Source organism: Podarcis pityusensis, assembly GCF_964106645.2.
Source record: "Podarcis pityusensis genome assembly, chromosome: 13".
Classification (NCBI taxonomy): Eukaryota; Metazoa; Chordata; class Lepidosauria; order Squamata; family Lacertidae; genus Podarcis; species Podarcis pityusensis.
This window is the reverse complement of record NC_138038.1, coordinates 24,763,532-24,787,391: the sequence shown is the minus strand read 5'-3', so window position 1 is coordinate 24,787,391 and position 23,860 is coordinate 24,763,532. Positions and strand designations below refer to the sequence as shown.

Sequence of the window (23,860 nt, the reverse complement as noted above, 5' to 3'; positions counted from 1 at the left end):
GCATTTTATTAGGGTAAACTGCTTTGAACCAGACAAAATTGCATACAAAAATGTGCACAGTAGAAGAAATAAACACTAAAATGCTGGTGGATTTTCATGGGGCTTTGAATTCCTGCCCCCTGCGAACTGATGTGGGAATGTGGTGAAATAAAGACTGAAAAAATGAGAAACTGCAAGAAGTTGAAATTAACTGTTTAGCCCATCCCTATCCCAGAGTAAACATGCATGTGATAGAGCTGAAACATAACTTTTCAAAGTGCAATTAAAAAGCAACTTAAAGCATGTGCAGAGTATTCTCGCTTCATATCCAAATGATTTATTTGTCCATTTATTTTACAACATTTGTATCCCACCGTTCCTCCAAGGCTCTCGAGGCAAGCATACATCATCTCTCCCAACCCCACAATTTCACCTCACGGGAACCCTGTAAGGCTGAGAGTGACCCAAGGTCTGACTGACCCAAGGTCACCCAGTGGACTCCATGGCCAGGGGAGGATTGGAACCCAGGTCTTTTCAGTCTAACCACTACATTACCCTGGTTCTCACAACCAGTTGCCCACTTTTAGGATTCTTGAAATTTGGGTGTGCAGATGTGCTTTCAGCCCTGGTGTGTTTTTTTTTAAAAAAAACCCCAAGCGTTCTCTTGTTGCAAAAGGATTGTATCCTGAGTAATAGCAATAAAAAAAGACTATTGTATTTGAGAGAGTGGGTGACAAAAATGAGGGAGTTTTCATATTAGTCAAAGGTTGTTCTTGCTGACGGGGCGAAATCTCTTGCCACAAACGGTCGCTTAGCCTGAACCCTTTCATGGGCAGCTGCAGTCCCAGCCCAATAAGAAAAGATGGAATGTCTGTTTGCATCCTGGGAGTCGAAACTTCTGCTGAAACACTCCTGTTGACCCACACCTTAAGATCTGCACAGGCTGGCACTGCTTTCTCGGTGCCGAAGAAAAAGCGGCTCCGAATGTCTCTGGAACAAGATGCTGAACCTCCAGGTTTGGAAAACATGTCTCAGAAGGCACTTGGCTTCTGGCCATGATTTATCAGCAGACATGCCAGGGAAATGATTGATGGTTGCTAGCATCTTGCCAGATCTATATATCACGAAGGATTCGGTATTTTAGCAAGCAAGTTTCGACAAACCCTTGCTAATCGTGGAAAAAAAATTTTTCCAGCAAGCTCATGTAATGTGACTGGGATTAAAAACTAAACTCAAGCTGATTGTTATCCAGTGCATGGAAAATGGTGGTTGGGTGTTTTTTTGCCAGCCCACCTTGAAATGAGACACACATCAGAGCAACAGGACGGAGGGGTTGTAGGTGGTGGGCAAATTGATTGGTGGACAAATGAAAACACTCTGCTTCCAGAGGCTCAGATTTCATAGAATCGTAGAACTGTAGAGTTGGAAGGGACCACAAGAATCATCTAGTCCAACCCCCTGCAATTCAGGAATCTTTTTGCCCAGCTTAGGGCAAGCATGAGATTAAGAGCCCTGTGCTCCAGATTTAGGGAAGGGTCATAGATCAGTGGTAGATCACCTGGTTTGCTTGCAACCCCCTCCTCCCCAAGTTCAATCCCTAATGTCTCCAAGTAAGGCTGGAAAGGACTCCAACTTGAAGTCTCATAAAGCTGCTGTCAGCCAGAGTCAGCAACACTGAGCTAGATGGAGCAGTTGTCTAATTTGGTATAAGGCTGCTTCCTGTGCTCCTGTAGATCATCATCATCATCATCATCATCATCACAATCACAATCACAATCACAATCACGATCATAATTTATTTATACCACACCCATCTGGCTGGGATTCCCCAGCCACTTTGGGCAGCTCCCAATCGAATATTAAAAACGCAATACAGCATTAAATATTAAAAGCTTCCCTAAACAGGGCTGCCTTCAGATGTCTTTAAAAAGCAGGATAGATGCTTATTTCCTTGACATCTGATGGGAGGACATTCCACAGGGCAGTTGCCACTACTGAGAAGGCCCTCTGCCCGGTTCCTTGTAACTTCACATCTCGCAGTGAGGGAACCGCCAGAAGGCCCTCGGCGCTGGATCTCAATGTCCGGGCTGAACTATGGGGGTGGAGATAGGTATGTCTTTGATGGAGCACCAAGAAAGCTTCATCAGTGCAGTTATTTAGAGCCAAACTAAAAATGAAGCTAAGTGCAATTTTTGCATTTAATATATGGGAATTTTTAAAAAATGAAAATAGCATGGCTGGTAGGGAGCTGATTGTGATTGGGATTGCAGTAGGTTAGTGGGTGGGTTTAGGCCTTTCCTTGCTTGCTGTGATCTCGAATAAAGTCTTTCCTCTGAAACTGCTGCTTGCTTTGTGGGAAATTCCCCCACTGATGTCAGTGGGGGATTTCCTCCCAACGCCAAAACTAGTTTCAGGGGGAAACTTTTCCTCAGAGCCCCAGCACAACAGGAAACAGTCAGAACCCCCACCTGTGCCTGCTATTACTACGTTAATGATTGGTTCCCCTTCCCTAGCTGGTGCAATTTGCACTTTGAAAAGGTCTGAGCATTAATTGCAAAGGTGCGCTCGACATCTTGATTAGCTAAGCCCTTGCAATGGCATCTTAGGCAATAACATGATGCAGAATATCCTTGCAAAAAACCACCAGTCTGGAGAGGAGCCCCCTGGAAAACCCACAGACAAGCCTGCCTAGTGGGCATAGCCCTGAGATGTCTTCAAGAGGCATTCCTGGAAAGCATCAGCAAAGTTGGCAACCTTCATGATCCCTAAGCAGTTTAACCATCCCTCTCCTGTGATGGTTTTCTGAGTGTCTTCAGGTCATGCTCCATTTAGCCCTGAAAGCTGTACAATCACATCTTTGCTCAAATCACAGAGGACTGGGATGTGTCTCAGGTCGATGCTTTCCGGCTTGTCATTCATTTGGCAGACAGGGTGTGCCGCGCCATGTTCCCATAGATTTGCTCTGGAAACAGTGCCATTGTCATGGTTTCCTTAAAGAGTTTCAAAAGGACGGCATCGACTAAGCTGGTCTCAACGTCTCTCGCGAAGCCATAAAGAATCGTTTCTGATTTTGTTCAGGGTACTTCGAGCTGTTGCCCACCCAGCCTTCTGTTCAGCAGAGTTGTATCAAAACTGCAGCTGTGAAGGGCAGAGTTTCGCAAAGGCCGAAGCGGTGAGGCTCAGGAGGAATTGGCTAGTACCGTGGTCGAGCCCTGGAATTGGTGGTGCGCTCGGGACAGGACTTTGGGGGCAGGCATCCGTGTCTAGTTCCACCCTCACAACCAGAAGTGCCTTCAACACAATGAGCAGGAAGGACTTCAAACGCAGCAAGACAGGCTTACCTCATTTTGAAGGAAGCGAAGTTTATATATAAGAAGAGTTTGGATTTGATATCCCGCCTTTCACTCCCCTTCAGGAGTCTCAAAGCGGCTAACATTCTCCTTTCCCTTCCTCCCCCCACAACAAACGCTCTGTGAGGTGAGTGGGGCTGAGAGACTTCAAAGAAGTGTGACTGGCCCAAGGTCACCCAGCAGCTGCATGTGGAGGAGCGGAGACGCGAACCCGGTTCCCCAGATTACGAGACTACCACTCTTAACCACTACACCACACTGGTGTAGAGCTATGGTTGGAAAATGGGACTCAGATGGAATAAGGAGCATCACAACTTGGCCAGATGTGTATTGCAAACTAGGGGATTGCAACAAAATGTTGCAGGGTGCAGCGCTCCCTGTTCAGGATTGCAACCACCCACTCCATTCTCCCTCCCTCCAGGGTTTCTGTCTCCTTCCACCCAAAAGCCCTCTGTAGCACTGATGTTAGCTTGCCAGTGTGGTGCAGTGGTCAGAGTGCTGCGCTGGCACCTGGGAGACCAAGGTTCAAATCCCCACTCGGCCACAAAGCCCTCCGTGGGTGACCCTGGGCTAGCCACTGCCTCTCAGCCTAATCTAACTTACAAGGTTGTTGTGGGGGTTAAAATGGAGAGGGGGAGAGAAGTGTGAGCTCTTTGGAGAGAAACGCAGGGTATAAATGTAATAATAGCAATATACAGGAGAGGGTATGTTTGTGTTGCATTAAAAGACAGACCATTGCAGAAGCCCCAAAAAGTTCAACAAAATTGTTGTTTATTTTTAACACCCCCCAAAAAATCCTGGGTTTCATTTCTTCATATTTGTTGTGGGGGCACCATCTCAATCAGTAAGTTTTCCAGAGAAGTTTATCTTTTGGCATTTCAGTACTCATGGGGACATGGACCATTCAACATATTTATTTTTATGTTCTCAAGGAATGCATGTTCCTCTGTCTCCATTTCGTCTCAAGCCTGCCTATCTTGCTGATGCCCACCCCAGGGCCAGATACAAAGTTGTGCGGGCAGTACTTTTTTTCAAAAAAGAAATGCAGAACTTCAGACCTCGTACTCAGTTCTCTCTCCCACTACCACCATGTCATCCACAAAACTTGTGAGAATCCCCTTTGGATTCTATACTGACAGGGGAAAAAGCACATCCTTCTGGAACAGACACAAGTGGCAAGACCTCTGCTAGGTGTGCTGCTTCCATTTATTTTAATCTCCCTGAAAGGAATGTTCAGATAAATACTCGGCTCAATGCGGAGCTGGATCAAGTTGATAACTGCCTGTTGGAAAGAAAATCAGAAACTTTTAATAAGTGAAGAACCTCTTTGAGCTTGATACTCTCTCTCTGTGTGTGTGTATATATATACGTGTCCCTGGCAACACAGCCAACTCAAAACAAAGGAGCATTGTTCAAGAGAAAAGCTTGGTCTTTCCTTCTGCATTCCTCATCGGCAATACACCCATCCCTCTTGATCCTGAGTGCTCCTCGGCTGTGTCTGGGCAACGCGTTCAAATATCCTTCTAGGCTTAGGTTGCAATCCCCGGCTCAGACACCACCTCCCGTTTGGAATTCCACCGCGGAAACCCCAACTGCTTTCACGAACTTATCCAAGCTTTTGTTTAATCATGTTCAGTCATTGCATTTTTCAATAATCCCTTAAACAATGGGCTGAACCTCAGGACCATTTTTTACATGTTGGAAAAGTCATTACAAATGTGATTGATTCAGGTGTGTATACCCCCGCCCTTCGCCCCATTAAATGAATTTGTGCACCGAGCAAACTGTTCCCGTGAATAATAGTTCTGCCTATGACTAGCTTGTGATTCACCGGGTCCTGGGAGAAAGAAAAACACTCAAACTGTTCTTTTGCGATCTAGACATTCTCTTTTTTTCTATCTGGACATGAAACCATTATTCACGGGACAATGCTTAACACGCGTAGATTTTTAAAGCAGATGTAGGCAGGCTGAACTGGTCTTACAAATGGTTCGGAATATCTTCAGACTGTGGATTAATTTGCCCTGTGGAAAAGAAGCTTCTTCCAAGGAAATGAGGAACCGAGATCTAGCCCCATGTTGAATTCTTAGGCTAAGGCTCCATTTGCACTACACATTCAAAGCAGGATCATACCACTTTATGCAGTCATTGCTTCCCCCCAAAGAATTCTGGGAGCTGTAGTTTGTTAAGGGTGCTGAGAGACCCCTATTCCTCTCTCAGATACAATTCCCAGAGTTCCATGGGAAGAGGGATTGACTGTTGAATCACTCTGGGAGATCTCCATGCCTACCTCCAGTGAATTAAGCTATTATGGGGATGGAAATACTTAGACGTTGGCTCATTTTATAGCATGGATGCCACAATTAGTGAAAAACAAGGAGCAACGGTTCACCATTAATAGATGCACAGGTAAGTTCACAGCCTTAGTTACTGTTTGTGTGTCTGTCTGTGGAGCAAAGTCGCCAGGAAGTCGGTGCCTAATCTTTTGATCCTAGCAAATATTGGGATTTGTGATAATTTATATTGAGTTCTCAGACCGTGAGAACCAGACACCTGATTGCTTCATATGCTCAGAGATTTCAGTTCCTCACAGAAAGGTTCCCCCACAAATGTCAAGATATGGAACAGTGAACCATTATTTCTTTGCCTTCCAAAGCATCTAGCTGCTTCCCTTGAGGATTCCCCACTTGGTACAAGGGAGGATTAAAACTCACAGAATAGGCTTTGTGAATTCAACCAGCGGTTCTATGGCCAGGCCCCAATGGGAATTGTCTGTGCTTGCTAAACTTTCTGACACACTCTATTATCATAGCTGCATTACAACATATACAGCTAGCGCTTGTGTATTACAACGAATTTCACACTGGGATTTGAAGAGGCTTGTTTTCAATTAAGAGAAAATAACTTAGCTAGGGATTGTCGGGGCAGTGATATGATTCAGTTCACATTTGAAGGTGAATCTGCCTAATTCAGCAAGTAAACCAAAAGGCAGTCATTCTCTCACATTTGCACTTCTCTAAATTCTGCAATGTGCTTCTCCAGCCAAGTAGTGTCTACAAAAATGTATATACTGTGTGCACAAAATGCATGAATAGTATTAAATTACGTTTTACTCAGAACAGACCTGTTCAAATTATTGGACCTAACTTAGTCAAGTTCATTCATTTCAGTGGGTCTGTTCTGAATAAAACTGCATTGAACAAACTCCATACATTTTTGAAAGTAACATACAAGACACATTATATTAGGGGAAATGGCTTGCAAAAATGTATGAATTAAGTAAAATTGCATTCAAAGCCATGCCTATTAGGAGAAATTTGCACTGAAATGCAGACATTTTTTCAAGAACACTATAAACAAAATCGCAAAGTGACATGGAAATTTGGAGAACTGAACTTGGTTAGAAAAATTAGAAACGTAGAGAAACCAAAATGGACTGATTTGCTCATTCCTAAACTCAGCTGCGGAATTCAAGGACAGCCAACAGGAAACCTCACAGCTGCATGTGAATCATGGCTATCCTGAAGGTCCTTAGTCTTCAAGTATGCTGAAGTCAGGGGAGACTGGTAATTCTCAAATCCCAGTGGAAGATCCAATTCCTGTCTGTGGAGACAGGATTTAATATTTTGCCTGAATCTTGTTCAAGTGTGAGAGGGAAAGTCTTGGAAAATATAGCACGTAGCTTGCATATTCGTTGTTTCATCCTAAAACCTTCATGTAAGATTACGTCCCAATGTCCCACACACCCTGTGCTCCAACCCTGAGTCCCCCGATGTTGCTGTACTACAGTCCCCATGATCCCCAGCCAGTTCAGCCAGTGGTCAAGGATCAAGGGCGTTGTAGTCCAACAACTTCTGGGGACCCAAGTTTGAAGAAGGCAGCTTCCCAGCGCTGCAGCTGCAAAGGGGCTGCAGTCTGTACGCTGCGCATGTCAGGGATGCTCCCTAAACAAAGCCCAGCCCAAATCACATGGACCATTGTGTTCCAGCAGTTAATAAGTGCTAACATTCCTTTGCCTGTAGGGTGTATCAGAAGAACGCTCCAGTCCAACTGCTGGTACAGCAAGTCACTTCCAACCGTCCCAAACCATTAATTGCTCAGGAAAGCAGATATGACCATTCGAGAGGAGAACAAGAAATGCCAGGCTTGGGCACAGGCCCATAGTCGCATAACCCTCCTTTTTGTGTTCACAGTACTCAGCTATGGATAAGGAAACAACAGAGGCACCAGCTTGTGAGGCCGATTGAAGGTGTGTGACGTTGCATGAAACATTGCATGAACAAGACATCCCAACTCTTTTGAAACCATCCAAGTTGTTGGAATGTAGACTCTTGAATGCAGGACCAGTGGGTGAAGAGGGAGAAGCTGCTTTACTCTTTCTCAACCAGTTCTTTGCATTTTTTAAAAAGTCCCCACCAAAGGCGGGGCTAGCTGCCCACAGGGTTGGGGGTAGTGTCCCAGGGGGCAGGGCTAGCATCCCAGGGGGGCGTGGTGAGCGTCCCAGGGGGTGTGCCGCCCGCCGTGAGCATCCCGGGGGGTGGGGTGGCAATGTCACCCCTCTCAGGGATAACACCCAGGGCGGCCCACACCCGCCACACACATCTTGCTCCACCTCTGGTCCCCACACTGTTTTTCTTCCTGCAGGGTAAATCTGTATCTCACACTCACATATACAGGTGGTGGCCATTTTGCATGTGTTCAACTGATGTGTGACCACCAATGTGTGGGTTCTTTTGGACCTGGAAGAGGGCAGAATGGTGGCAGAACAGGGCAGAATAAGGCATTATGGGATGTAATGGTGGTGGGGTGCAATGGGTGGTGGTGGTAATGGGGCAGGCTTATGCACATTCTGCTGACATGTTTGGGAACCAGGAACAGAAGTCCCGCACAAAATGGTCGCCACCTGTACAGACATGAGCTAGAAAGGAAGTGGGCCAGTTTGAGGGACAAATGGCAGGAAGGAAAAAAAGGTCAAGCTAGTCCTTCAGAGGAGATTCTACATCCCTGTAGCTTCCTTTTCTTGAAGCAGGAATGGGTGGAGAGAATTCCCATTGTGGAAGAAGAATCACACAGCTACATATAACATGTAGTTTGGGTGGAAACACAACATGCATGTAACCACTTGGGAAGCCAGGCATGTTTATTGTCATGTCAGTTGATGAAGATGATTCTACCGCAGCCCTGACTCCCCAGATTTCAGAATGGATAGATTATGGACATCTAGCAAAAGTTGCCTCTATAAATGGGACAATAACACAGACCAGTCATCCTCCAAGCAGTTACATATACACCATGGTTACTAGCTGGTTATTCATAATCTGCATTCCTCCTATGGTTCTACAGTCAGGGTGGCTGAAGAGAGTTCAGGGCCAGTGCAAGTAATTTTGTTGCCTGAGGCAAAGAACCAGAGCATGTCCCCACTCCATGTACAGAATCCAAATGGAAGTGCACTCAATTTTGACAACACTGGCAAGGGGACAACATCCTCCCGTGCCTGAAGTCTAGCAGGCTAGCTTAGATTGTGCAAAGTCAAGCTAGTTTGGGGGATTGAGGGAAATAGTTGAAGAGGAAAACTGCTGCCATCCACTGGCACCTGCCACCTGAGGCAGCTGTCTCACTCTGTCTAATGGTTGGGCCAGCCATGAAAGCATTAAAAAGGGGGTTTAATCTTTCCAGTGTGTGTTTATGTGCTACATGGGGATTCTAATGTATTTGATGATTGTGATAATGGAATTGGAGTGGTGGAGGATTATTCCAAATCAATTAATTGTGGTATCTTTTTTTTTGTGGCATCAAATTTTTTCCATATGGCAGGAAAAGGGGTTAGATTTTGGTGAGGGAAATTACCTGCTCACCAGCTTTGATAAAATATATTCAACTATTTGTCTGAATTCTTGCACTAGCGCTATAGGATTCTCACCTTTCCCCCCGCTCTCATGCCCTGTACCACCCCCAAATCTGCTCTGAAGGGTCGGGAGAAACCCAGAATAAACTTGGCAGGGCACAGGGAGATGAGAGAGGAGAATGTTTAGTTGTAAATGGAGAAATTGTTATACTGACGGAACATTCACCGTAATGCTATATTCAATACAACCCTTTGTCATATACTCATCAGAACTTGCAGTGATTAACGGGCAGTCAATTTCTCTCTTAGCAATGAGTCTCGGTTTCAGTTTGCAGAAGCCCAAAAGGAACTTTATTAGGCAGAAGAAACACCATACAGAAAGGTTAAAAACAGGAAGAGCGAAGTCAGAGAATCTAGCCATTGCGTGGCCCTCGGTCATCCAGAATGGGTGCTCATGAAGTTTGCTGCTAAGTGATTTTGAAACGATGATTTTCATCTGCCAGAAACGGCAGCTGCCCATCCTGTTTCTGGAAAGGAGAGAGCTCCTCACTTCTTATCATCTGCTTTGTCTGTAGCAAGACAAGGTGGGGGAAAGAGTTAATGAATCCAAGTTACACATTTTGAAACCTTCTGTAGCACTCCAAGTCTACACCAACCATGGAAGGGAGGCTCAGTCACAGCCTCTGCTCTGACTCCAGCCTTGGCCCTGCAAGATTATCCTCAGAAATGGAGTTTCATTTGCCTCCTTAAAGAGGACCCTGAACTGCCTCAGCCTTGGCCTCCTACTTGCAGCCAACATGATCTCACAAGAGTTTGCTAACTTCTTGTGAGAATTCAGGGGTCTCCTGTAGAAGGGCTTGCCATGGCAATGGAACTGGAACTGACTCCATCACACCACTTGTGGCTCCGAGGGACGGTACTGTGCCTTAATAGGGCTACTCCATGTTTTCCTGCTACTTCCTGTGAACAATTTACCCCCCTCTTGCTGCCCAAGATGGTGGGTGGATGGGATAAGGAAGCAGCCAGGGCATGATCCCGAACACCAGTCCACCTGGAATATCGCTTCCTTAGCTCCTTGGTCTTATCCCAGCTGAGTATTTAATATTTCAGTGCATATCAGCAACATAGCCTCTGTTCAAAGCAGTGTTTTCTAACCTACTGAACTACAATACCCATAATCCCTGACTACTGGCTAAGATATCTGGGGATGATGGGAGTTGTAGTCCAAAACCACCTGGGCACACGAGGTTGAGAATCGTCATTTGAAGGACTTATTAAGTGAATTTATTATCTGAATTACAACAGAGGCAGGGAAACTGTTTCAGACCAAGGGAGAAAAGCAAGGGCCATACTGGGCCTCCATGCCTGCATTGCAGAGAAGCCAGGCAATGAAGAAGAAGTCAGGGGTTGCTTGGTGAGGGGTGAGGCTGAGGGAGGAGACAGTGGAGCTAAAAGCAGAATGGAAACGTGAATAATTTGGGTGAAACTGTGGTAAAGGCCATTCTCTTTTGGATTTAGCAGCCAAACCAATCAAAAGCCCACATAATTTAAGGACTGATGCAAAACTTGTGGCTTAAAAAATTGAAATAAGGAACAATAAAGGATTAGCAAAAATTTGAATTATAAAGGAGATGCAAGGGGATTCATTAAAACACAAGGATCTACAAAAGGGGAAAGGGAAGTCAAAGGGATATGTGCTTTGCTTTGCTTTGTTTTCTCTTATTTGATGCTTGTAAAATTTGAAAAACTAAAAAAAAAAAAAGTTTTTAAAGCCCACATATTCTAGATTTCTGCATGGCACAAGTAGAGAAGATGAGTGGACAAGGGGCACCATGCCAGAGGTGTCAATGGGCCAATTCATAGCCCGCCTTTCTGTCACCATGAAATTCAACATGGTTTATGTGGGCTTGCTTGGACCTGCTTAGCTTCAGCAAAGTGGCCGCATTATTCTATGGCTTGTACTAAACACTCCCTCAACCCACCATGAAGAAGGAAGCCTCACCATTAGTCCCCGAAACACTTCTGGAGAAACTGTGGAGGAAAAGAAGAAGGGGAAGCATTAACTATCAATGTCAGACCCAATGTACTTTGTGAAACAGCCCACCTTCCAACCTGGGGTTGTTATTCTAAGTTAATAATAATTTGCCACTTTACTGGGGTTTTCCAAACCAGTGTTTATGCTTTTATTCCAAGGCCAAACTACATGTGACACTGTGTCAGCAATTATTTTTTCCAAAAACAGTTGGTCGGGGACAGCTAGTGGGTGTGTGGTTGCCTGTCTCTTTTTCTCTGATTACCTCCTCTCTATATCATAATAATAATTTATTATGTATACCCCGCCCATCCAGCTGAGTTTCCCCAGCCACTCCGGGTGGCTTTCAACAGAACATTAAAAACAGAATAAAGCTTCAAACATTAAAAACTTTCCTAAACAGGGCTGCCTTCAGATGTCTTTTAAAAATAGGATAGCTGCTTATTTCCTTGACATCTGATGAAAGGGCGTTCCACAGGGCAGGCACCACTACTGAGAAGGCCCTCTGTCTGGTTCCCTGTAACCTCATTTCTTGCAATGAGGTATGCAGCTGCTGGAAAACTGCATACCAAAGAACAAATGGTAGGGGCAATGTGAAGCAATGGGTGGAATGGAGCGTTAGGTTGGACGTGGGGTATACAAGATTAATTCCTTACTTAAGCATCAAGTATACTATGGGTCAGGGAAACCATGACAGTTTAAGTTGGTATGATACTAAATGCATAGTGCAGATGGAACCAGTGCCACCAGATTCCACCCCATATGGATTAATCTCCGTGTCTAGAGCTTTGTTTGACACAAAACCAGTTTTTCGGTTTTACAACATGGGAAGCCAGCCTCGAGCTTGAAAGGTTTATAGGAACAGAAGCGGGAGATTAGCTCCGCAGCCTACATAGCTCCATCGTTCTTCCTCCTAATAATGGCCACCCAGGGGTCACAGGGAAAATGTGAAGAAATATTTATCTCCCGTTTAATGCAATCTTGTATTTAATGCATGAGCCTGGTCACCATAGGTGACCAAGAATTCCATGCAGGTGAGTGATTAAACCAGATTCTATCCTTCCCCTGTGCTCAGCATGGACACCACATGGGATCCCCAGCACAGGGGAGTGAAGCTCTTTCACAGTCAATACCAACCCCCAGTAGCCTAGTATTTATTGGCTGATTGAGTGGCAGGCTAGTAACTGTTGTGGGTTATTAAAGGCTGGGTTAATACCCAGAATCTGGCAACCAGAGACATCTGCTCTCTTTGAGCACTAGGTCATAAGAGACCTGTCAAGTGACCTACTGGAGATCTTGGCCATCCAAGAGCTGGCGGTAGGTCGCAATCTCTTGCTCCAGCCGGGACTTGATGTCCATCAGGGTCTTATAGTCGCTGTTCTGACGCTCCATATCCGATCGGACCTCAACCAGTTGCGCTTCGATGTTGCTGATCACCCCCTGGATCTGGCACAGCTGAGCCCCATAGCGAGCCTCCGTATCGGCCAAGGTGCCTTCCAGGGCAGCTTTCTGAGAAGAGAAGTGGTGTCGGTGAGAAAGTGTGTGTGGGTGTGCCAGAGACTGTCACCAAGATATGGGTGTGAATTTTAAAGAAGTGTTGTAAGCATAATGGGAAACTGGGCTGCAGTTCAGAGAACAGGCGTCTGCAGCAAAATGGAAATATTTGTTTGGAAGTCAATACTGAAACCCTGGGATTTGCCAATGCCCTTGTCAGAACACCTTTCAGAAGCACTGCACAGTGTTTACACAGCTATGCTGGCATTAGTTGGCCAAAACTCACCTGGTGTGGTGTTTTAACACATGCTAAGTATTTATTGCTGCATTTCAACCAACTGCTGACTGCCATGAGGATTTCAAAATATGGCAGGCTACAAATGTAAATTAACACTATCATTTGCACTGTGCAACAGTTGTCTTGCTCTGAGATTAGCAGTAGCTCACAGTTTCAGGAAAAAGAAGAAGCCCGTATTTGTAGAGAAACAATTAGGAAGTGGGCAAGTGATTTTATCCCAGTGTTTTCAACTTTTCCCTTCTCAGATAATAGGGGGAATGTGTGCTTGTGTGCAAGTGAGCGTGCACATTCATTGTGTTCTAGAGCAGGGTTTCCCAAACTTGGGTTTCCAGCTGTTTTTGGGCTACAACTCCCATCATCCCTAGCTAGCAAGACCAGTGCTCAGGGATGATGGGAATTGTAGTCCGAGAACAGCTTGGAGACACTGTTCTAGAGTTTCCATGTCCCTAAAGCATAAGAAGAACCTTCTGGACCAGGCCAATGGCTCACCTAGTCCAGCATCCTGTCATTGCAGTAGACAACCTGATGCCTGTGGGAAACCTGCAAGGAGGACACGAGCACAACTGCCCACCTGTGGTTCCCATCAACTGGTATTCAGAGGCCTACTGCCTACTATGATGGAGGTTGACTCTTTCACACACACCCTACAAAAGGCAAACGCAACCCGTGACTACTTATTTCAGTACCCAAGCAGTAGAAATAACCCATCACCACTCCATGTACCATGCTGAGCTGAGACTGGAGCTCAATCTCCAGGCCTTGGAGGGTCCTCCTCAAGTCTGTGATCTCAGTCTTGCTGCTCTGAAGTTGCTCGGTGTTGACCGCAACTTCTCGATTCAGTTCTTCAGTCTGTTTGTTTGTTTAAGGGGAGAAATAAAGAAGAATATGTCAACATTCACATTGAATTTATTTACACCGCATTCGTTTTATTACGAGCCCTTTTGATATCCTTTCTACTGTCCATTCATGGTGATTTGTGCTTGCAGTGGTATGGGGACAATTCTATGTCACCCCACTTTTAATACTCTTTGCACCTGCAAATGTTTTGGGGCGAATGTCCCCATTGCTTCCTGCTGAAATCCTGCAACCTTTCATAACACAAATGTCCTGCAGTGGAGGGAGTGTCTCCTGGTTTTGTAACATTATAACTGAAGAGTGCCCCTCCAGATGGCAATAATGCGGTAGCGTTGGGGAAGCATTGCAGAACAACCAGTAAGGTGGAAAGATGGTCCAGTATACATCCAACATTAATGCACTATGACATGTTGCACAATACACCTGCCAAAATATTTCACCAATCTAGAGGAGCTCTACATTTACATTTTATTGCACTGTATTCAGCAGTTCGATTTTATGGGCAAGGTGAGTTCACAGCAGCCCAGTTTTCTTCCACGAAATTGTTTCTCTTGGTTTGTTTTTTAAAGACCTTCCCTTTCTTTCCTTCTCTTAGGCTGTTCCATCTCACCTTGGTGGTAAACCAAGCCTCAGCGTCCCTCCTGTTCTTCTCAGCCAGCTTCTCGTACTGGTCTCTCATATCAGTCAGAGCCTTGGTGAGGTCAATGCCAGGAGCAGAGTCAACTTCAACGCTCACTTGGCCTCCCACTTGCCCAGACATAGAACTCATTTCCTGTAAAAAGAGACCAAGACATAGGCATTAATTGCAGGTGTGTCAGCAGAGCAACAATGCCTAACAGCTATCCTTTTATCTAGGGTTAGGCACACTATTCCACATTCCCTTTGGGCTAACACAGGGATTATCTGAGGTTGTCTGGAAAAACAGAGAGAGTGTGTCATAAAATCATAGAACTGTACAGCTGGAAGTGGCCCCGAGGGTCAACTACTCCAGCCCATGCAATGCAGGAATCACAGCTAAATAATCCCTGACAAATAGCCACCCAACCTCTGTTTAAACATCTCCCATGAAGGAGAGCCCACAATCTTCTGAGTTAGTCTCAGATTGTTGGGGGGACTGTCAAGGGGGTATCAGGAAAAACTATGGGTGGTGTTCAACTAAGTCCAACTCAGAGTAGACCCATTTAAGTTAATGACCCCAAGTTAGTGCCTTCACTGGGTCTACTCTGAGTAGGACTAGTGTTGAAGACTATCCTTTATCCACTGTCCTTCCCTGGAACCGAAAGTTGCATCTTCCTGCTCCTCAATCACACTCCTCTTTCCCATGAAGACGTCAAAGTGGGAGCAGCACCACAGGCATGCTTGAAGATGAGGGGTTTCCTATGCCCACCCACCCCTCATTCCCCAGCAGGCTGTCCTGCAGCATGTCAAGGGCCAGGTCAACAGAGAGAGGAGAGACCATGCCTACGTCCTCTCATCTCACCATGCAGCTCTGCTGCTATCCCCTCCACCACCACGGAAGGGTGTGTGTGTGTGCTTTGGCATCTGGTGGAGGCTGGTTTCTGAGGGTGGCAGAGGTTGGTAGAAAGCCAAGAATTCTTCTCCGCCTTCTATGTGGTCCTCTGTGCATGATGTCTCACCATACGTTAAATCTGAGGCCTCAGTAATGAGGAATAGACAATGGCACTGTGATCCTGCTGCATCTGGAAGGCTACAAGCTCCCCATCCATCTCTATTTCAGAGTCATCCTTCTTATCCTCCTAACATCTGGCAATCTGAAACTGCTTCTGCAGCAGGGCCTTCTCAGTTATGGCTCCCTGATTTTGGAACTCCCTCCATTGCAGATATGTCTGCCCGCTAGCGCCTTTTCATCACCTAATGAAGATGGATCTGTTTCACTTGGCCTTTGATGATTAATGAGATGGGTTTGCTGGATGTTGATGTTCTGCGCTGCTGTGGGTTATATATGGTGACTATGGCAATGGTGGTGGTCTTCTAATACTCTACTTTATTGGAAACTCTTACTGCCCTGGGAACTTTTAGAAGTGTGGTATATGCTTATTATTAGCAACAGAAACAGCAACAGCAACAATAAACTAATAATAAAAAACAAATCTTCATTTTGTTACATTATTATTATGCTACCATGCTTCAAAATGCTGAATGCTGTCTTTCTTTACCTCCTCGTGGTTCTTCTTAAGGTAAGCCAGTTCCTCCTTCAGATTTTCAATCTGCATCTCCAGATCAGTTCTAGCCAAGGTCAGCTCATCCAGGACTCTGCGCAGCCCATTGATGTCAGCCTCAACACTCATGCGCAGGGCTTGCTCAGACTCAAACCTTTTAAAACAAATCAATGCCAGCAAATGATGATCAATTGCTAAAATTGTCTGAGCTGCCTTAATCTAATCACTGTGAAATGTAGAGTGCCAAGAAAACTAGTTTTCCCCCACATAAAGGTAAAGGTAAAGGGACCCCTGACAGTTAAGTCCAGTCACGAACGACTCTGGGGTTGTGGTGCTCATCTTGCTTTACAGGCCGAGGGAGCCGGTGTTTGTCCACAGACAGTTTTTCTGGGTGATGTGGCCAGCTGCTTCTGGCGCAATGGAACACTGACACCAGAGCAGTGCACGGAAATGCCGTTTACCTTCCCACTGCAGCAGTACCTTTTTATCTACTCGCACTGATGTGCTTTCGAACTGCTAGGTTGGCAGGAGCTGGGACCGAGCAACGGCAGGTCACCCATTGCGGGGATTCAAACTGCCGACCTTTTGATCAGCAAGCCCAGAGGCTCAGTGGTTTAGACCATAGTGTCCCCCGCATACTCTGCTCAATATTTCACCATAGCTCTGAGCATCATGACCATTTCTATTTCTCTGCCTATGAAAAGTTGTCTCACTTGGTTTTGAAGTCATCAGCAGCCAGCCTGGCATTATCAATCTGCAGGATAACCTTGTTGTTGTCAATTGTTGCTTCAAGGATCTGCAAGAGAAGAGGCGACCCGTGTTGGGTTATTTGCTTTCATATGTATTGTAAGTTTTCTCTTTTTTAAAAAAATATGTTTGGTGGCCATCGACACACATTGATTGATTTGCTTGCAATGATGTGTGAAAGGTGTGGCTCAGCACATTGTGGAGGGGAAATAGTCTTCTGAATGTGCATCATCATTGCTCGTTTTTTTTTTTTTTATTATTATTATTATTATTATTATTATTATTATTAAAAATCTCAAAGCAGTTTACAGCATATTAAAATCAATAATCAATAAAACTTTAGCCGGGCGATGTTCCTCCAGCCTCATGAGGAGCCTCTTCAGTAGGGCTGGTGAGTCTGTTATTACATCCTGAAAAAAGCTGGAACACTTAGGGCCGGCCCTACCATGAGACAAAGTGATGCAGCTATGTCAGAGGCCTAATGCTGAGGAACAGGGAATGAACTGAGCTTTATGTGCCTCCAGTGGTGGCTGGCACCCAATGGGGCTTGTATTGGAGAAGGCTGGGAGATCAACAGTAGGTGCAGCCAGAGCCAATGACAGACAGAGCCACTCCCTGATTGTTGTAAGAAGGCAGGCAAGTGGGAGCTAGTTGAGGGCAGACTGAGGTTGGAGGGCCAGCTCCCCATTTGCCTATATGAACCAGCTTCCACTGTGGGGCACATCCTGTCCTGTTGCCAGCATCCAAGCACGATACAAAAACACTAATTTGGTTGGCTTTTGCAAGTGGAATGTGGCAGGTACCATCTTCCCTTTTGCACCAGGCAAAAAAATGTCTTAGGTCAGCCCTGGATTCACTTGTTCACCCAGGTCCATAGCATCACGTTATACTGATTTTTCCATAACATAATGACATGACTCAGCCTACGTGACCACTTGGAACAGGCATGTGACTCCTGTGGCCTTCCAGATGTGATCAGACCCATCCATCCCAGCCAGAATGGCCTGTGGTCAGGGATGCTGGGAGCTGTCGTCAACAACATCTGGAGGACCATAGGTTCCTCATCCCTCTTGTAGAATAATACCAGCTCCACCAGATCTGTGACTGGCCCAGCATTGTTTTCCATCCTTAGATTATGTTGTGACAGATCCCAAGCTCATAGGCTGAATAATTCACAGTGACATCTGTAAACTGTCAATGGATTGACATCTTTACTCATTCCTCACCCACATTCCACCAGAATCTACCCTAAGCTCTGCCCATAGCCTGCTGGCTTTGACCCAGCTGTATAAATGAAGTGCTAAGTTCCTTGCTGGCTCTAGTTTATTTCAGGCCCTGCTCAGGGACCTGAAGGGTAAAAATGAAAAGTGACAAGCCTCCTTGGGAGGCGATGGTCATGAACTCTCAAGGCTGGTGCAGATTTCTTTACAATAACTGTTTGCTTTTGTGCTTCTCCATGTGTGCCTTGAGGGCGTGTGTGCTTCATTCATAAACAAACTCCCATTGTGTGCCGATGACTCTGCTAGAGCAAAATAAACCTTGTCTTGTACGCAAAGAGAGAAGATTACGGTGCACATAGCTTAGCCAACATCCACAGTTTTCTTGTCTGTTTTCCCCCCTTTTTGAAATAACAGCAGGTTCAACCACAGGTTCTCGAACAAAGCCACAGCAGTCCTGCGGTAACAAGGTTGACTTCAGAACCAAGAGGCCTCTGCTGAGGAACCAGTTCAGGTCTGTGTGAAACCTCTTGGTAAGTCAGGATGGTGATGCATGAAGGGATGAGTGAAAGAATCAGAAGCAGGAGTGGGGAGGACACTCTTTCACTCTATCCACCAGGGAGAGCACAGGGTTTAAGCTTCACGGAGACAAAGGCTTCAATATTAGGAAGAACTTTCCAGTTGCAAGAGAGGTTCAGAACTAGAAAAGTATTTATCTCTCATAGGCCATGTGTGAGATGGATGTGGTAAAAAAGCAATTACTCAGGCTTCCTCAAATTCGGCCCTTCAGATGTTTTGAGACTACAATTCCCATCATCCCTGACCACTGGTCCTGCTAGCTAGGGATCATGGGAATTGTAGGCCAAAAAATATCTGGAGGGCTGAGTTTAAGGAAGCCTGCATTCACTGCTAGGATGAAGAACCTGACACTCTCCTGATATTGTTGGACTACAACTCCCATCATTCCAAGCCAGCATGGCTGATGGTCACAGGTGACCAAAACACGTGGAGGACCATGAGTTTTCCACCCACCACGACTGCTAGAAAAGCAATGCTCTACCACAAGAATTGCAGCTGACGGTATGTATCTATAACTGGTTCTGGCTCACCCAACCCATTATATCATGTGAGAGCAGACTCAGGATGTGGTGAAAATACCTCTCAGTCTCCATTCCTGACCTGATGGCATGAGAAGGGATAATGCCCAACCTCATGTGGGAATGAAGGAGAGACAGAGTCTTAGGAGCATAAATCCAGGCAAATGCCACACTTCCAAATGTACATTCGGACTAAGCAACAAACAGGGCAAGTCTATGCATGTTTCTTCAGATGTAAATTCCGTTCACCAAGACTTGCTCCCTAGTAAGTGTGTAGAGGGTTGCAGTCTAAATCTTGTTTTATGACATGCATCACATATAGTGTCCCTGGTCCACTCTTGCAAACCCTGAAAATAAATTCCCATTCAGTTCTAAGATTGATTGTGAACATTGGCTTCTAGAATTTGATATTTGGTGGTTGCTCAGCCAAGTTCCATTAAGAGCTATCAAGGATCAGAATACTGCTGAACTGAGGGCAGTGCCAGCAAGTGTTTCACATAGCTGCAGTCCTAGAAAAGGTAGCCCAGCATGACCAAACTCCGATAATGCCAGAAGGCATTATTAACTGAAGCCAGGCATTGTTTGCTGCAGTCTTGGAGCCAGGAAACAAAACAGATAAGGAAACTGGCTGTATTCAAACAGTTTCCATTGCAATCAGACAGATAAAGAGATGGATTGCATTGCATTCTGGCGCTATGAATACACCAGAATGGGTAAAATGACTGAATTCGCAGCAATGCACAGAACAAAGCTGTTTGCAAATGCAACATCTTGCAGCCACATCTTTCCAATAAGGGCTTTGTGGCAAAAAGAAAAGACCTTTGCAGGGCTAACCACTGCAGGGGCAACCAGCACATGTATTCTCCGCAGAGGAAAGGGGGCTAAATGGAAATTATTGCTAATGAACAGCATGTGGAATTAATCCACTGTATCACTTCCTGGTTGAGACAGGTGCAGCTGCAGTATTTAAAGCCTGGCTTTGATTCTTGTCTCACTCACCCAATTGTGAAGATACTGCACAAGCCCTGAGCTGTTCACCTAGTAAGGGAGGCTACTGTGATGCTCATCCTCAGTAGGGCAAAACTGAAGGGCAAGCATCTGAATGCAGCCTTTTCATTGTGCAAGCTCTTACCAAACATGCACAGCCATTCAAGCTCGGTTGCTATTGCACCCACTTTACAGATGGAAATGCCGAGAGGTCGGGACTTCCTAACCAGACCTACCCAGCTCAGCTATTTGCGTGGGTGGGTGTAGTTCTCCACCTCTGCCGTTTTCACAGCTAGGCCCTTGGTGCGTGCTGAGCACTCCACGCCCCCTCCCACCATGCGGCTTACAAATGTGAAGTCCTACCTTGTCTCTGAGATCTTCGATGGTCTTATAGTAGTGGCTGTAGTCCCTGGATGGGCTGGTGGGAGACTGCTTCTGGTGCCACTCTCGGATCTTCACCTCCAGCTCTGTGTTGGCTTCCTCCAGAGCACGCACCTTGTCCAGGTAGTTGGCCAGGCGGTCGTTCAGGTTCTGCATAGTGACCTTCTCGTTTCCAGAAAGGAGGCCGTCGTTGCTGCCGCCAAAGCCACCTCCAACACCTCCCCCAAAGCCCCCACCAAAGCCCCCACCATAGCCCCCACCAAGGCCACCGCCAAGGCCACCACCATAGCAAGCCCCAGCTCCTCCGCCATAGCCAAGCCCTAGGCCTCCTCCAGCCCCAGAGGAGACAAACCTAGCGGAAGACATGGAAATGCCCTGGCCACCAGATCCACCATGGATGCTTGGAGCTCTGAAGGAAGACCCGCCATAGCCCCCGCCAGAGACGGATTGCCTGAAGCTGTAACTGGCCATTGAGAGGGGATTTCTGAAAGCAGCTCTTGGCAAGCAAGTTAACACAGTGTGTGTTCTGGAGGCAGAAATGTGAGCAACGCTTCTCTACCTGCCTCCTTTTATGTCAGCCTCTGGGTTGGGGTGGGGGTGGGAGGGTTGTCCACCCAACAAAGCTGATATGTGAGTCCTCTGGAACGGACCAGCCCTAAACACTCATTGGTCAGTCAGCACAAAGTGGGCTGTGTTTCTTTTCCAAGTGTTTGCAAAGAAACTGCATTTTCCTCCTCTCCCCTCCCCTTTTCCCCTTTGTCTTACCTTGCTGTGTCCCCCCCCCCCCCATGCCAACAAAAGGTGTGATTCACAGTAGGTGGCTTTTGGCTCAGAGGAAAGGCATTGGTAAAATCTAGATGATAGTTTACTTAAGCCGCAGCTAAACCCTTGAGCACACACACCTGTCCGCACGCACACACACACACCTGTATACACACACACACACACACACACACACTCCTTTGTAGGAGCATTTTGGGTGGGGGGTGGGTGGGGAGAACTTGTAGCTGCCAGTCACCCGGCAAAGTTGCTGGAGGTGAAATCGAGAGTGATGTGGTTGCTGAAAGGCTCTTGCATAGATGCAGCTCAGATAACAATCAGGTCCCTGTGAAAGGTGATTTGAGTATCTTCAAAGTGTCCTAGATTCAATGCCTGCTACAACAAGGGGTCCCCTGTGAAAGGAAAACAGAAGCCTGCCTCAAACAAGTGTCCCTCTCAGTTTCTTCTATCGTTTTAGCCAGGCGGTAAAAAGCCTTCTGACGTGAAAGGCCCTCTTTTCTTATTTGAATGAAGTGGATATTTCTGGAACGTTTTTGCTTGAGTACAAAGCCATGGGCCTTTTTTGTGTGTGGTATCATAGAGCTGGAAGGGACCCCGAGGTCCCTTCTAGGAATCATAGAGTTGGAAGGGACCCTGAGGATCCCTCATCTAGTTCAACCCTCTGCAATCTCAGCTAAAGCATCCATGACAGATGGTCATCCAACCTCTGCTTAAAAACCTCCAAGGAGGGAGAGTCCACCACCTCCCAAGGGAGTCTGCTTTACTGATAGACATCAGGGGTGAGGAGCCTTTGAGGTGTTATCAGAATCCATTTCCCAGCAGCCCCAGTCAGCGTGGCCAATGGTCAGGGATGTGGAAGGTGGAGCTATCTGGAGGAAACCAGGTCATGGAAGGCTGGACTAGATAAATGATTTTAATTTTTTTTTATTGACTTTCGTGTTATAAGCAGCAATAAAACAATAGACGCTAACATTTGAGGAGAGAGATGGTCCAGTATTGATTCAGTAGTGCAGCTCAAGTTATAGCCTATCAGCCTAAAGTCTCTTTCCGGAGATGGTTGTGAACCAAAGTATAAACTGTTGAGCAGACTCTGTATAATAGCTCAGTGGTGGATTCCATGTTCTGCATGTTGAAGATCCCAGTTTCTTAATCCGTGCTTGAAGTTTCTCAAGTACAGTGGTACCTCGGGTTACAGACACTTCAGGTTACAGACGCTTCAGGTTACAGACTCCGCTATCCCAGAAATAGTACCTCAAATTAAGAACTTTACCTCAGGATGAGAACAGAAATCATGCGGCGGCAGCGGGAGACCCCATTAGCTAAAGTGGTACCTCAGGTTAAGAACAGTTTCAGGTTAAGAACGGACCTCCAGAACGAATTAAGTTCTTAACCCGAGGTACCACTGCACTAAGTCAGAATAGGCACCTCTTGAATAAATGAGCTAACAGTCCGATATATGTAGATTTTTAAAAAGAAAAAATATTAAATTTTAAAGCACATAAAAAGAAAAGTAAATATTACATCTATCAAAACAATATTATGCACTTCAAAGAAACAAACTAAGCTTGGCAGTCAATAAAATACTACAAGAGAAAGATAAAAAGAGAAACAAGTACCTAAATAAAACAAAAAGTAGGTAATTATTTAAAACTAAGCAAAAACCAATAAATCAAGAGCTCTGCAGTGTATACCATGTCCAAATGACATCCACTGGGCAGGTGAGTTTGTTAATCATGTCTCTCAGAATGGATGAGTTCGAAATAAATTACAAAGTTTATTCAAACAGTTTTTGCTGGTTTTAGAGGTACCATGTGAGACCCTACATCAACCAAACCTTGTTGTATACAGGTAACGGGGAATGTCCATGCTATTCAACCTTAGTAAATATTACAAAATCAGACCACACTACAGTAATGTTATCTCCCTTAGTCTGGCCTTGTACAATCCTCAGCTTATTTGTTATTTTTTCTAGTAATGCCATATATCCCATACCAATTTGACAGCACCGGAGAGATCTTCCCAATGCCTAAAAGCCCTTTCAGATTGTAAGAGATGTCTGATAAGCTCTTTCCTGTGTAGATCTGAGCTGTCTGCTGTAAAAATATCCAATAAAGCCAACTGTAATGTGTTATCTCAATCTGTTGCTTTGTTATTTTATTCTCGCATGTAGATATTGAGCTCCACGTAAGCGTACCTATGCTATGCCAATCACAGCAATTTCACTCTCATTCACATAAACATAAAAATGGGAGCTAAAAACACATTTTTTAAAAAAACAAACAAACCAGGGAACTCTAGCTTATCCCTCAGAGAGCTACAGTTCCCAGAATCCTTCACAAATAACCATCCCCAGATTTCTTTGTGGGAAGCTATGTGCTTTTAATGTGCTTTCAATGTATGGTGTGGATGCGAGCGATATCAACATTCATGTGACTGAAGAACCAGAACAGAGCTCCCCTGCATTCCATCTCCCCTATACCACAGTGTAGGAGAATTGAACTAAGAGTTACACAAGGAAGGAAAGAGATCCTGTGATCTTCAGCTACATCACCATGAATCAGATCTTTTGCCCTCTTTTGAACCCTCCTTGAACATGTTTGCCTGGCTGGAATATGCCC

The 23,860-nt window shown here is 45.5% G+C and overlaps 1 protein-coding gene and 1 long non-coding RNA gene across 2 annotated transcripts in view; both read right to left on the bottom strand.

Moving 5' to 3' along the window:
* Positions 1-20,965, bottom strand: part of LOC308461953 (uncharacterized protein) — a 32,999-nt gene extending 12,034 nt beyond the window's left edge. The window contains exons 1-7 of the mRNA XM_080979123.1: positions 20,445-20,965; positions 16,747-16,829; positions 16,031-16,187; positions 14,464-14,625; positions 13,722-13,847; positions 12,495-12,715; positions 11,157-11,205 (exon numbers count right to left, since the gene is read on the bottom strand). Coding sequence (XP_080835249.1) covers positions 11,157-11,205; positions 12,495-12,715; positions 13,722-13,847; positions 14,464-14,625; positions 16,031-16,187; positions 16,747-16,829; positions 20,445-20,933 — 1,287 coding nt within the window. The 5' untranslated portion in view covers positions 20,934-20,965. The remainder of the gene's footprint in view (positions 1-11,156; positions 11,206-12,494; positions 12,716-13,721; positions 13,848-14,463; positions 14,626-16,030; positions 16,188-16,746; positions 16,830-20,444) is intronic.
* LOC308461449 lies at positions 4,079-7,214 on the bottom strand. The gene is made up of 2 exons (XR_013978899.1): positions 7,008-7,214; positions 4,079-4,607 (listed from the first exon to the last, which is right to left on the bottom strand). It is a non-coding gene; the product is annotated as an uncharacterized lncRNA (long non-coding RNA).
* Positions 20,966-23,860: the final 2,895 nt, after the last annotated feature.